This window comes from Python bivittatus, unplaced genomic scaffold (assembly GCF_059951505.1).
Source record: "Python bivittatus isolate LINGU-HERP-01145 unplaced genomic scaffold, Pbiv_v1 ctg000500_np1212, whole genome shotgun sequence".
Taxonomy (NCBI): domain Eukaryota; kingdom Metazoa; phylum Chordata; class Lepidosauria; order Squamata; family Pythonidae; genus Python; species Python bivittatus.
Genome location: NW_028277079.1, coordinates 407,236 through 419,303, shown reverse-complemented (window position 1 = coordinate 419,303; position 12,068 = coordinate 407,236). Strand labels below are relative to the sequence as shown.

General features: G+C 61.1%; 1 protein-coding gene across 2 annotated transcripts; it reads left to right on the top strand.

Annotated features, from left to right (window-relative positions):
* Window positions 1-4,111: 4,111 nt before the first annotated feature.
* GADD45B (growth arrest and DNA damage inducible beta) lies at window positions 4,112-5,937 on the top strand. 2 transcript variants are annotated; one of them, XM_088147333.1, is made up of 4 exons: window positions 4,112-4,366; window positions 4,495-4,596; window positions 4,797-5,019; window positions 5,134-5,937. In XM_088147333.1, exons 1-4 carry the CDS (start codon window positions 4,323-4,325, stop codon window positions 5,248-5,250), a joined length of 486 nt encoding a protein of 161 aa, XP_088003459.1. In that variant the 5' UTR covers window positions 4,112-4,322; the 3' UTR covers window positions 5,251-5,937. The 2 variants fall into 2 exon arrangements, with proteins under 2 accessions (XP_088003459.1, XP_088003460.1); XM_088147334.1 differs by having other exon boundaries at window positions 4,115-4,366; window positions 5,137-5,937.
* Window positions 5,938-12,068: the final 6,131 nt, after the last annotated feature.

The following is a 12,068-nucleotide window of genomic DNA, read 5'->3' as shown; positions in this document are numbered from 1 at the left end:
CTTAAGACGGTCGGCGCTCCCTCGTTCCGCTTCTCTTCTCAAACAGCCGGCGGCCCGAAGACCTCGGAGCCGGCCGCCTTCGCTCCGCGGCGGAAAAGCTTTGCTCCGGGCGGGGGCGGGGTTGCCGTGGCAACCGCCCCTCTCGCGCCGCCCTCTCCGCTCGCCGCGGCCACCTGCGCGGCGCACGGCGGCCGCCGAGGACGCGCGCCTGTCCCCGGGGAGGAGAGCCGCGCGGAGGCGGCGGGGGCAGCGCCGGGAGGGTGGGTCCCTGTGGCCAAAGCGGAGCGGCCGGCGGGCTTGGTCGGTGGGCCCGCTCCCCGTCCCGACGGAGGAGGAAGCTCCTGGAACGCCACCCGCGGCGAGAGACTGCCCTGGGCGGCCCCGGGTTGCCCCAGCCACGCCGACTCCTGAGGGATTCTGCTGAAATGAGGAAAAGCCCCTGATTGCCACCAAAAGGTTGGGGGGAGGGTCTGGACGCTTTTTCAAGTCACCTCTTTCTTTTTTGTCCCGCCTCTCTTATTTTTATGAATAACTCAAGGCAGCGAACATACCCAACACTCCTTCTTCCTCCTGTTTTCCCCACAACCACAACCCTGCAAAGGGGGTTGGACTGAGAGAGGGACTGGCCCAAAGTCACCCAGCCGGCTTTCATGCCTAAGGGTCACTCACCGTCTCCTGCTTTCTAGCCTGGTGCCTTCTCCACTAGACCGGACCGGCTCTCAATTTTTGCAATTCCTGAAGGAGCTCCAAGGAGCCCCGGGGCCGGATCAGAAGGAGGGGGGCATGCAGGAGGCCTGGCTGGGCTCACGCCCTGGGCTCTCAGCAACTAGCCTTGGAGGTAGACTGCCACGAAACCTGGAAGGTCAGCTTAGCTGGATGCCGCTGCTAGTCTCCCCCTCACCCCCTCCAGGTTTTACTAGACTTCAAAATCCTCCCACTGGACCAGAAATGAGGATAAACTGGTCCTTCCACACAAAAGGTTACACCCACATATTTTTAAAAAACATTTCAGCAGAAAACTTGTTGATAGACCATTGAGGATGGTCTGTTGCCAGTCAGGACCTCAAGATGCATAACCTGAGCCAGACTTCTTCTGCTCAAGGAAAGAGTTGCCCCCCCACCAGGCGCCTCATTGAGGGGCTGTTATCAGGGGCTGACTCAACCTTCAGGTGCAAGCAAGAGAGGGTCTGAGGAAGGTGACGCAGGGGAGGAACAGCCACCTGAGGCTCCCCACATTTCCCCCAACTGGCCTTTCCAGCCCTCAGCTGGACACGGAAGCCCTGTGTCCAGACAGAAGACCATTTTCTCTTGCTCTGCTCAGACCACAGCTGGTGCCCGCTGGGTGTCTTCCTCTCCAGAGGGAGGGGCTGCAGATGGAGTCCAGGAGAGCCAGTGGGCTTGCTCTGCTGGAGAAGTGGTGGCACAGAGGAGACACCCCAAACCCTCCTGACAGTTGTGGGGCAGTCCTGCCCATTGCTTCTTTTCCACTGCTCTTCTTCAAGTGGCAGGCGAGGTCAGCATGACGTTCAGAAGAACCAGGTGGCCTGGATCAGGGGCTGGGAGTGTGGAGGGCCCCTTTGGGAAGAGGTGGGCTAGAGGGGTCAGAAGACTGGGCGGGAGAGAAAGTTGACAGCAGGCAGGGTGAGGACACACAGGGTTTGTAGGAGCAGGGCATGTACCCAGGAGGGTAGCCTTTCTTGGCTGGAGGCAGGCAGAATGCTAGATTCTCTTTGTTGCTTTACTGTGGTAGACTTATGTGGGTCTCAGCCCCAAACGCTGGGAAACGAGCTGGGCTTGGGGAAGCTGCAGAAGGCAGAGGCGAGAGCCTTGGGGCTGCATGTGACCCGAGTTTCCTTTGACATTTTTTAGACTTCTTCCTTGGAAATCCCCCTGCTCTCTGGTGTAGTCCAGGTTTGGGCGGCAGGCGGCAGCACCAAACTGCTCTTTTGCGTTCTCGGACTGTGAACGTAAACAACCTTTTAGAATCTGGCTGGCCTGCTTTTCCGTGAGCCAGCTCTGCCTCGTCCTATTTGTGTGGAATTGGGGCAGCCGCCTCCAACACACACACAAACAAGGCCATGTTCAGCTCCAGAGCACCAAGGTTAATACTGCAAAGGTTTCAAAACAGAGGTGGTGGTGAGCTGTGCCAGGCGGGCACCCAGAAGACGACAACAGCAAGGCCTCCCTGGCTTCCTCTCAGCTGATCAAGGAAGGTGGCTGGGGGTGGGGGGGGCAGCACAGCACGGTGCTCTGCAAGAGCCCCCACGAAAGGGGGAAGCCCACAAACTCTCGGCACTGTATAGCTTAGAAAAGGGAGGTTTCTGTCACTGTCACCCGACTGACAGCCAGCCCCCGTCTCTGTGAAAGGAAAGGCATTGGGGGACCCTGAGATGCCGGGGCTGCTAAGGGAGAGGCCTGTGGCCAATTAATCTCCCATTGCCCGAGAAGCACTGCCATTTCCACGGCCATCCGGGACAGCCGTGGGCCAAGCTGCCCCAGCTGGGATTCGCCCTCCTTCACACAGTGGTCGCCCATGGAAGGGGGCCGAAGCACAGCCTGCTCCAGCACGTTCCACCAGTGGGCCAACTGAGAGCGGAAGATGTTTGCCGCAGGGAGGAGAGGTCTGTTATTGCTTACTCAGATGCTGGGAAAGGCAACAACAGCAGGTACCAACCACATCTGTTTCTGGGTCATGACCTTTTCTCAGTCCTCCCCATGAAAAATACACCCAAGAGCACTGAGGGGTTACGGCTCTGGCCCGTAAAGGCACTTCAGCAAAGGCATTTCTGGGACTGAAGCCCCTTGGCTGGGGGTGGTGCTCACTGGTGGTGGCCTGACCGGGTACCGGCAGACCTGCAAGGAGGCCCTGGTCACAATGCCCTGCTTACCCTTCCTCTCCCTGTAAGGTAAACACATAGCCACCGCTGTGCCTTGCTAGAATTTACCCAATAATTCCAATTACAGGTGGGGCTGAAGAAAGCACAGGTGTTTTTCCGATCCACACCACCCTTTCCTGGCCAACCTTGAAGCATTGGGGGGGTGCCTCAGCGCACTTCCTACCACACGCAGTGTCTCTGCATTTGGTTTTCCAAGAAAAGGGGTGTGATCTGGTCTGCAAATACTGTAATAAGCTGTATCGACTTCTCCCTCTCGGCCTCCCGCCAAAGGCACGATCTCCCTGGGAAAAAGCTGGGCAGTGAATTCAGAGCACTCCAGGTATGGTGAGTCAGTGGAAGTCCTGACCCGAGACGCGTTAGCAGGAGTTCTCCCAGCGTGGCTCAGGAGGAGAAGAGGACGTCCAGGCCCGGAGGCTATGCGCCTCGGGAGCCCAGCGCCGGGGAGAAGCGGCGCTCTCCTTCCTGTCCGGCTGCGGTGAGTCACGAGGCGAAAGAAAGCGGTGATGCAACGCGCGTCGTGTGACCGGGCGCCCTGCAATCGGGGTCGGCTGGGCCGTCGCGACCTCTCACCCACAGCGGGCGGGAGGCTGGTTCGCTGAGCGGGGCATTTCTGCGGGCGGGGGCGGGGGAATGGTCGAAGAAAGGTGGTGGTCGGGTGGTCTGCAACCTGAAGCCCTTCCCGCCCGGCCCCGCGCCCTGGTGCGTCCCCCCCTTGCATGAGTTTGCATGTGCACACACACACACACACACACCCCACTCCTCCCGGCGCACAGGCTTATTTCCTTCTGCTAATAACGTGCGCATCAGGGGTTCTAGCGGTTTACCACCAGGATCCTCCGCCCCCCAGTGTAAAATTCCCCTGGCCGACTGCCGCCCCCACGAAGAGCCGCCTAACGACTTGATCCCCCGGGCGGGGCGGGAGGATGAGCTGCGCTGCTCGTCCTCGCCGTCGCTTCCGAGGACTCCGGCGAGTTTTACAAAAACAGCCCCCCTCCCCGGCCAGGAAATGCCGCTGCTGGGAAGACTCAGCCGAAACCCAGCACCTTTTCTCCCCCCAGGGCAGCAGCTCCCCTCCCCTGTGGGGATTCCTAAGTGGGCGACCAATGCCAGGGCTCGCGGACCGGCTTTCGTTGCTCGCGGGCCAATCGCAGCCGGGAACAGACGCAGTGCGCCCGCCCCTCGGGACAGGCATATAGGGCCCTGTCAACCGCGCTGCGCCGCAGAATTTTCGGTCGCCGCCGCGCGGGAGTCGCTGTCTTGGGGCGCATCGTCGACGGAGACCCCGCTCAAGCCGGGGCTGCTTTCGCTTCCCTTCCTTTGGATTATTTGCCCGGATTCTCCTTTGCTACCGCCGGCCTGCTTGCGGGGGAGGCCGAGTCGTGGTTCCCGCTTTCGACCGCGGGTGGATCGGAGCTCGCGATCGCTATGACGCTGGAGGAGCTGGTGGCTTGTGACAACGCGGCCGAAAAGTGAGTCCGGCTGCCTGGCGGCGGGGGAATGAGTGGGACGGGACGGGACGTGACGGGACCCGAACGCGCGCGAAGAGCCGAGCGGTCCCGGGGCGCCTCTCACTCCCCGCCTGCGGCTTTCTTTCAAGGATGAGGTCCGTCGGCGAGGCGCTGGAGCAGCTCCTGGTCGCGGCGCAAAGGCAGGGCTGCCTGACAGTCGGGGTCTACGAGGCCGCCAAGCTCATGAACGCGTGAGTGCCCCCTCCGTCCTTCGAGCGCCGGGCGGGGAGGGAGGGAGGAAGGGTGGGAGCTGCCGGGGACCGGGTGCGAGTCGGCACCGGCGGCCCGCGGCCGGGGGACTCGCCTTGGCTTGGCTGCCCGAAAGCAGGGCGGGTGGGCGAGCGAGCGAACGCGGGCCGCCGCTGACCCCCCGCCGCCGCCTTCCCCGCAGCGACCCGGACAGCGTGGTGCTTTGCCTCCTGGCGGTGGACGAGGAGGACGGGGAGGACATCGCGCTGCAGATCCACTTCACCCTGATCCAGGCCTTCTGCTGCGCCAACGACATCCACATCCTGCGCGTCTCCGGCCTGGAGCGCCTGGCGGCCGTGCTGGGCGAGAGCCCCCAGGACGGGGGCGCAGCGGAGCCGCGTGACCTGCACTGCCTGCTGGTGACGGTGAGCCGGGCTGCGGAGGGAGAAGGCGGAGGCGCTTGCGGGGAGGGGCCGGGCCGGGCCGGCCGGGCGCGGAGGCTCGCTTGGAACTAAGGGGCCGTTCTGTGTTTCTCCCAGCAGACCCCCCACACGGATTCCTGGACCAGCCAGGGGCTGGCCGAAGTGGCCACCTATTGCCAGGAGAGCCGGTGCAACGACCAGTGGGTGCCCTACGTGGCTCTGCAGGCACGCTGAGGCCCCTTTGCTTTCTGGTGCGGAGTGTCATGTGTGAAACAATTGCGTCCAAAGGAGGAAGAATGTTGTTTCTGTAAAAATTACAATAGCGCCTGACTGTCGGAAGGCGAGTGGTGGATGAGTCACCCAGACAGACAGCGAGAGCAAGCGGAAGGTCTGACTTGGCCTGGAGGAGGAGGAGGAGGAGGAGGAGGGCTGCTGCTGCTGCTCCGTCAGCTGACTGCTGGGAAGGAGGCAGGACAGCGGCTGCGGGCCCTTGTGGGTGCCAGGCTCCCTGTGGGGTGGAGGAGCCGTTCTTGCTGCGTGCGAGTGCCAGTGGGCGGACGAGGAGGGACTGACTGCCTGACTGCGTGGATCAGCTGGAAAGCCAAGCGCCTCTGCTGGAGGCTCAGGGTCAGGGAAGGGGCCAGACCTCTCCTCCCCAGGACTCCGTAAGGAGGTGGCCGAAATTCACGTCTGTGAACTTGCGCAAACAGGACTGGTTTCCAAAAGTTAGCTGCGAAGTATTTTTCTAGTTCTAAGGAACCTACTGATACTGACGGCTTTTATTTATCTTGGAAGATTTGCATGTTTGTTTTTATCTTTTTTCTGAAGATGAAATTCTGGAGATGCAGAAGCCAAATGCAAATTTATTCTCATACCTGGATTAAAATTATAATAAACACGTTTTACATTCTGAAAACAATGCCTAAGCCTGTCTTGAGTCTTTCTTAGGGGCCGGCTTTACCTTAAAAGGCCTCCGCCTGCACGCCTTGCATGGTCATGGGACAGGGACCAAGCAGTAAACTCTTCAGAGATGTGCCATTTTGCACAGGACCAGGCCAGATACCTGCAGCTGGCGCTGCATTTCTAATGGATGGAGATTTACCTGAGCTGGGACTATGTGGTCACTTCTAGGATGTCTGAGTAAGCGCGCTTAATTTGGTTCTCCTTTGGAGGACCTTAGCTCAGAGGAGTCAGCCAACATTCTCTGTAAAACGTTCCCTTTTTAATTTTTCTGTTCAGCAGAAATAAGCCAGGGCCTTATTCAGTGGAAAGCTTTTTCTTTTCTTTCTTTTTTTTTGTGAACAGATGTTGCGTAGTTGGAGCAGGTTCCAGATTGCAACAGACCTCACTGTTTCACCCCGTTGTAAAAAACGTGTGTTCCAAAATGTTCCTAAGCTTGTTCCTTCAGCTGCATCTGGGGTGGAGAACTGAGAAGCAAACGGCATGCCAAGCCAAGCGCTAAGTGCTAAGGGGCTGGGCCTTTGCTCTTGCCGCGGAGTGAAACCAGGGCGGCCTCCACCACCATTTCCTCTGCCAAGGCCCAAGAGCAAAGATCTAGGCGACCCTGAAGGACGCCCTCCTGTTGCAAGGAATTGCTGCAACTGGCTTGTAAAATGCTTGGGGTGCAGGGGAAGGCTGCCTTCCCCTCCTTCTCCTCCTCTTATCTCAAGCCAGCCCTGCCCTGGGATAACAGGCAGCTCCCATTTCCCAGAAGGGCCTCCAAAGTGGGCATCTTTCCCCCGGACAGCCACCCGGCCCTGCTCAGGCTCCTGGGCGGCCTTGCCTGGGGTTGTGATTCTGCCACAAGGCTGTTTCTTCACACTCCCCTTCCGGCTGCTAAGCTGCCACTCCTGCAGATTCCCAGAAAATTGGCTGGGTGCTGGGCACGGTTTCCAGGAGTGCAGGACCAGGCCTCTGTTCTTTCCTGAAAGTTCCCCGCGAGGCAAAGGAATTGCGCAAAGCAGGGGGGAGTTTTGCATATTTAGGCTTCTCAGAGCCGAGGACCTGTCAGCGCTTCCTCCCCCAGTTTTGCAGTGTGCAAAAGGCTGAGCCGCAGAGAAATAAGCCCGCCTGTTGTGGGCCTGGGCCTGGGCGCTCTGTGCAGCAGAAGGGTGGCCTTTTTCCAGTTAAGCCCCACACAGCTGGGACTTCTGCCAAGCAAGAGTGTCACGTGAGGCATTTTTTCAATGCCTGTCTGAAGAGGCCTGCAATTTCCTTGCGCCCCCCTTTTCTTCCTTTGCAGCTGTGGCCGACTCCCCCCAGCTGTGATCTGGGGAAGGGATCCGCTTGCAGGCAGGCGACATCCCAGTGGAAAACCTCATCAAGCTGTGGGGCACAGCGGGGAGGGGGAGAGCCTGTCAGGGCTGAAGTTGGGGGGTAGAGGGAAAAGGCTGAGGGGAGGCGAGGGAATCCTCACAGGCCTGCAGGGCAGGGTGACCGCCTGTCCTTGCCCTCGTGAGTGCCCCGAGGGGTCTGGGGACGGAGACCAGCCTTTTGGAGGCCCGGGGCTTCTTGCGCAGTGTGGTCTAGACACACAGCCACACCCCTGCCTCCAGCTGGGCTCCATCGCCCATTGCCCCAGACAGCAAGGCCCAATCCCCCAACTTCCGCAGCCAGCTTGGCCTCCAGGGACCTCCCGCCCTCCCACGCGGAAGGCCAAGCCATCCTCCTGGGCCTCTGGGTAACCCTTGCCTGTTCCAGCAACGCTGCAGCCTGGGCGGCTCCTGCAGACCAGTCCCCTGCAGGGTGAAGCCTCCCCAGAGACAGGCCCTCCTGCAAAGCCTCCTCCTGCCTGCCTGGGCTCCCCTTGCTGGTCTGGGGCCTCTCGGATGTGGAGAACGGACCAACGTTCCCTGGAGAGAAGCCAGGGAGGGTGTGAGCCCGAAGGAAGCTGCAACAATCCGGCAAAGGCCACTTTCTTGTGGGCTGCCCAGCGGCCAAATCTGTGGCATGGGTGCTCAAAGCCCTTTTGACGGGATGGTGAAATGGCGCCTCCGTAATCAGACCCAGTCTATCCCGATTTCCACTTTCTGGAAGACAAGCAGCAAGGGATGAAGGTTTTGGCCCAGATGGACCCTTGGTGACGGGTCCAGTCACGATTCTCCACCGAAGAAGCCAAATGATGCTTTCCTTCGCCATCGAACGGATTTCACATTTCTTCATTGTTGGGGCAGGGAGGGAATCTTTCAAAAAAAGACTTCTCTCCTGAATGAGACTGCCTTTGGGCACTGGAATGAAATAAATCAAGTCCCTTCTCTTTAATCATGTCTCCGCTGGACAATTTATTTGCCACCCAGAGCAGCTCCTTCCCTGCAGAGCAGATCTTTGGCTCAGTCAGGCCACTGACTGCTCCCACCTCCGAACCTCGAGGGCCACACTGCCAACTCTTCCATGCTAGCCCCACCCTGGGACTGCAGCTTTGGCACCTGGCCTGCCTCAGCTCACCTGGACCCCAACGGTCAGGAGCAGCATTGGCCCCGTGGCCTCAAAAGGAAGGGCCGGGCCACCTTCCCCGCCCTGGAATCGTCTGGATGAGCCTCACCCTCCGCCCGGTTCTCTTGTTTTGCTGAAGGAAGCCGGTAATTGGGGGCTGGCTCAGCCCTTCGGCTCCTGAAAGCAGGTGCCTGTCTCCCTTTTCCAAGGGAGGGACCAACATCCTGCAGACCTGCTCAGCAGCTTTAGTGTTGCTGTTGTTGCTGGGACCCCGGGCTGTTCCTGCAGATGGACGCACTGGCACTCATCGCCTCTCCCGGAACTGAGCAGAGAGCGCCTTCCTCCACCACCACCCTGCCAGGCTTTATGGTCTGCCACAACCTGCACGCCCCCCCCCCCATGGGCTGGTGTTACAGTGCTTGGGATGCAGGCCAACGTGGCTTATGGGAGTCGGCAGCACTAGCCAGGCATTCTGGGACTTGCAATCCCTGCGCTCTGGAGGGCCCAGGCTGCGGAGGCTGGTCTTGGGGACTGCCATGTCCTTCTCAGCGGGACTGGCACAGCCCCCCGTTTCCCAAACTGCAGCACTCTGGCAGCAGCGGCGGCTGCTGCTGGAGTGAAATCACCCTCTCTGGAAAAGCAACTGACTCCCTCTCAGAGCTCCTTCCTCCCTGTGAAGAGAGAGAGCGGCCCCAGCCCCATTTTTGCAAAGCGGTAGCGGAATGAATGGCTGTCAGGGTGCCTCGTTCTTCCCCAGACCAGCCTCAGTTTGGGTCTCCCGGCCTGCCGCATCCATCTGCTTCGGTGTGTTCCCCTTGACTGCCCAGCGATGAAGGGAACCGCCAGGTCAGGTCCGAGGATCGGGGCTCCTCATTTTCTGATTTTCTGGCCGGTCCCTCTTCCGGCCAAATGGTCAGCTTGTTTGAAAACAGAAAGGCCGCGGGCTTCCCGTGGAAGTCTCCGCCGCCAAAGAGCCGCTGCCGGCCAGCGTGCCTGGAGCCTCGGAGTCTCCAGGGCCGCGTCTCTAGGAGGAGCCGCGAGCCCCCCGTTGTCGCCACGAAAGCGGTCTCAGGCGGCTTGAAACCGTTCACGAAGCAGCGGCAGCGGCGGGCGCTCATCTCCGCGGGGGCTGAAGGGCGGAAGACGCGCGGCTCCGCTTGCGCGCCCCTTCGCAGAGGCGGCCTTGGCCGGGCCCCCCCTTGCCCCGCCCGAGGAGGCCAGGACGTCACCGCGGTCGCCGCCTTGGCGGGGGGAGGGTGGGTGTGGCTGGACCACGGACTAGCCTCGGCCAGGTTTGCCTGCTCCTCCCTCCCGAGAGGGGGACTGGCCCAAGGTCGCCCGGTTTCTAGCCTGGAGCTTCGCCACGGCCCCAAAGGGGCTCTCGGCCGCTGCCTTAGCGCCGTGGCAAAAGTCCAAGACGCGCTTCTTCGGAAGGCCCCTCCGTCCCGCCGAGACAGGAAACCCGGGATCCCAGGCGGTCCCTAAACAGGAGCGGGGGGGCGGGGGGCGTTGCAGCGGTCCTGGGGAAACGCGAGCGTCGTGCGGGGAGGCCGGGCCGGCTCAGCTGCCGGCTGCAGCCCTCTCCTGGAACCCGGAGCCCCCGGCCGCAGTGAGGCGAGTGGACTTGGGGAAGGGCGCTGCATCACCCCGACGTTTTGAGCCACATTCGGGGGACGAGCAGAAGTAATGACTGGTTTCACCCTCGGAAGTGTTTGCCTCGCTTCCACCTTAGCGGTGGGATCCTCTTAACGGAATACCTCCCTCGGCGCTGGCAGCCACAGCTCCCTCCAGGGAGAGGCCTTTCCTGGGGCCGCGGCTGGCCGGCAAAGGGCCCAGCCCAGCCCAGAGAAAGACAGACCCCGGGGAGGCGCCAGAGGATGCCCCGCAGGCTCACAGCAGCCCTGCCCCCCTTCCCCACAGGCAAGGGCTGGGCACGCATTTCCTGGGGCCCGGAAGGGAGCCGCGCGGTCAGGAAGCGTTTCCCAGCATCTCGCTATCGCCTTGCGGCCACGCCTGACGTCCCGCACCCTGGGAGACTCCGGGCTCTGTGAAATCCTTCCAGGGGACTGAAGAAGCCCCCCCACCCCACCCCCCGGCTCCTGAGCCGTCCTTCAGGGGCGGGACGTCTCCCTCCGCCCGGCTGTCTTTCTCTGAACCCCTCCCTGTCTGTGGGAAAGCCTCCCCAGCTTTCTGGAAGGCAGGTGGCTGAACGCTTCTAAGAGTTCAAGAGGGCCCCGAGACCCAGAGAAAGGGAGGCCCCTTTGCATTGGAAGTGACCCTCAGGGTGCTCGAGTCTGGGGTCCAGGGCCTCCGGGCCAAACTGGGGCTTTCGGGGAGCCATTCCACGTGTGTAAATTAGGCCCTGGGAGACCGAGAGGTGAGAGGCCTTTTTAGTCCATGGCTCCAACGTTGGGTGAGACGCTGCGGCAGCCGCAAGGGAGGCTCAGCCCCAGCTGGCATTTCCTTTGCCCGCGCTCTCTTCCCCACTTCCTGAGCGGAGAGGAGGTTTCCCAAGCCCTCGCTGCAGAGGCCCTTCCCAGACGTGGGGGTGGGGTGGGGTGGGGTGGGGGCCGAAAGCAGGGCTGGCTTCCTGGCCACTTCCTGGGAATGCATCGAGGGCAATTTTGCTGCATCCCCACATACCTTGCAGGTTCCTGGATTCTTGCCGAGGGAAGAGGAGTGGCTGTGTGTGCGTGTGCGTGTGTGTGTAGGGGGACACAGCAGAAACAGGAGAGGCTGATCTTCACAGGTTGTGCAGTGGGGAAGGGGTACAAAGAGGGTGGGCCTAAAGGGGGGATCCCTTTCTGTGGCGTTTCCTAACAAATTAGTTTACAGGGTTCTCTGCTGAGCTGGCTTTCTTCTGAACTTTGGATCTGCCCCCTTCCTCCGCCTGCCTTGCAGGCTTCCAAGGGGTGGGGCTGCGCAGGCAGGAGCCTCTTCTGGGCATTGTTCGGAAGCACCCCGGACCGCCCGGCTCCGGGCCTGGCCACTCCGGAGTGCCTCTTCCCGCACACGCTGGAGTTTCCCAAAAGCAGCGCAGCCAGCTTAGCCCTTGCAGGGGGGAAGCAGCATTTTACCCAGTGTTGGGGGGCAGGCAGAGCAGGGAGGCCCCGAGTCCGTTCGGGGAAGGCGGCAGGCTTAGGGGCAGGGAAGAGGCAGGGCTGGGGCAGTTCTCTCCTGCCCTGGATCCTGGCCAGGTCTACAAGGTCGTCTGGGGACAGGAAAGGCAGGTGAGGCTGCCCGCGGCGTCTGGGAAGAGGCTGCGGCTCCGTGCTCATCATGGAAGACACCCTGCACCCGAGGGGGGTTGTGCGGCTCTGGCCTGCTCCTAGCTGATGACCACAGAAATCAACTGGCCAGAGAGGAGTCTTCCCCGATCACCCGCCCCCTGGAAAAGAGAAGAGCATTAGTCAGGTCAGGAAAATGCATCCCTATGGCTGTTTATTTATTTATGTATACACAAAATCTCTCAAGCTGCCCAACTCCCAGTGACTCTGGCGGCATCCTGATTGCGCTCACCCTGTCTTGGAATTAGGGAGATTATGGGGTGGATCTGGTGCAGGACCCTCAAGGAGGAAAAGCAGCCGCTCCCCTGTGCCCGGAGGGGGCAGCTCTCTCTT

Excerpts from the sequence above, each read along its gene's own strand:
- GADD45B (XM_088147333.1), top strand. The coding sequence starts at position 4,323 with ATGACGCTGGAGGAGCTGGTGGCTTGTGACAACGCGGCCGAAAA. Across the intron at positions 4,367-4,494 it reads TGTGACAACGCGGCCGAAAA|GATGAGGTCCGTCGGCGAGG; the intron begins GTGAGTCCGGCT and ends CTTTCTTTCAAG. Across the intron at positions 4,597-4,796 it reads GCCGCCAAGCTCATGAACGC|CGACCCGGACAGCGTGGTGC; the intron begins GTGAGTGCCCCC and ends CCTTCCCCGCAG.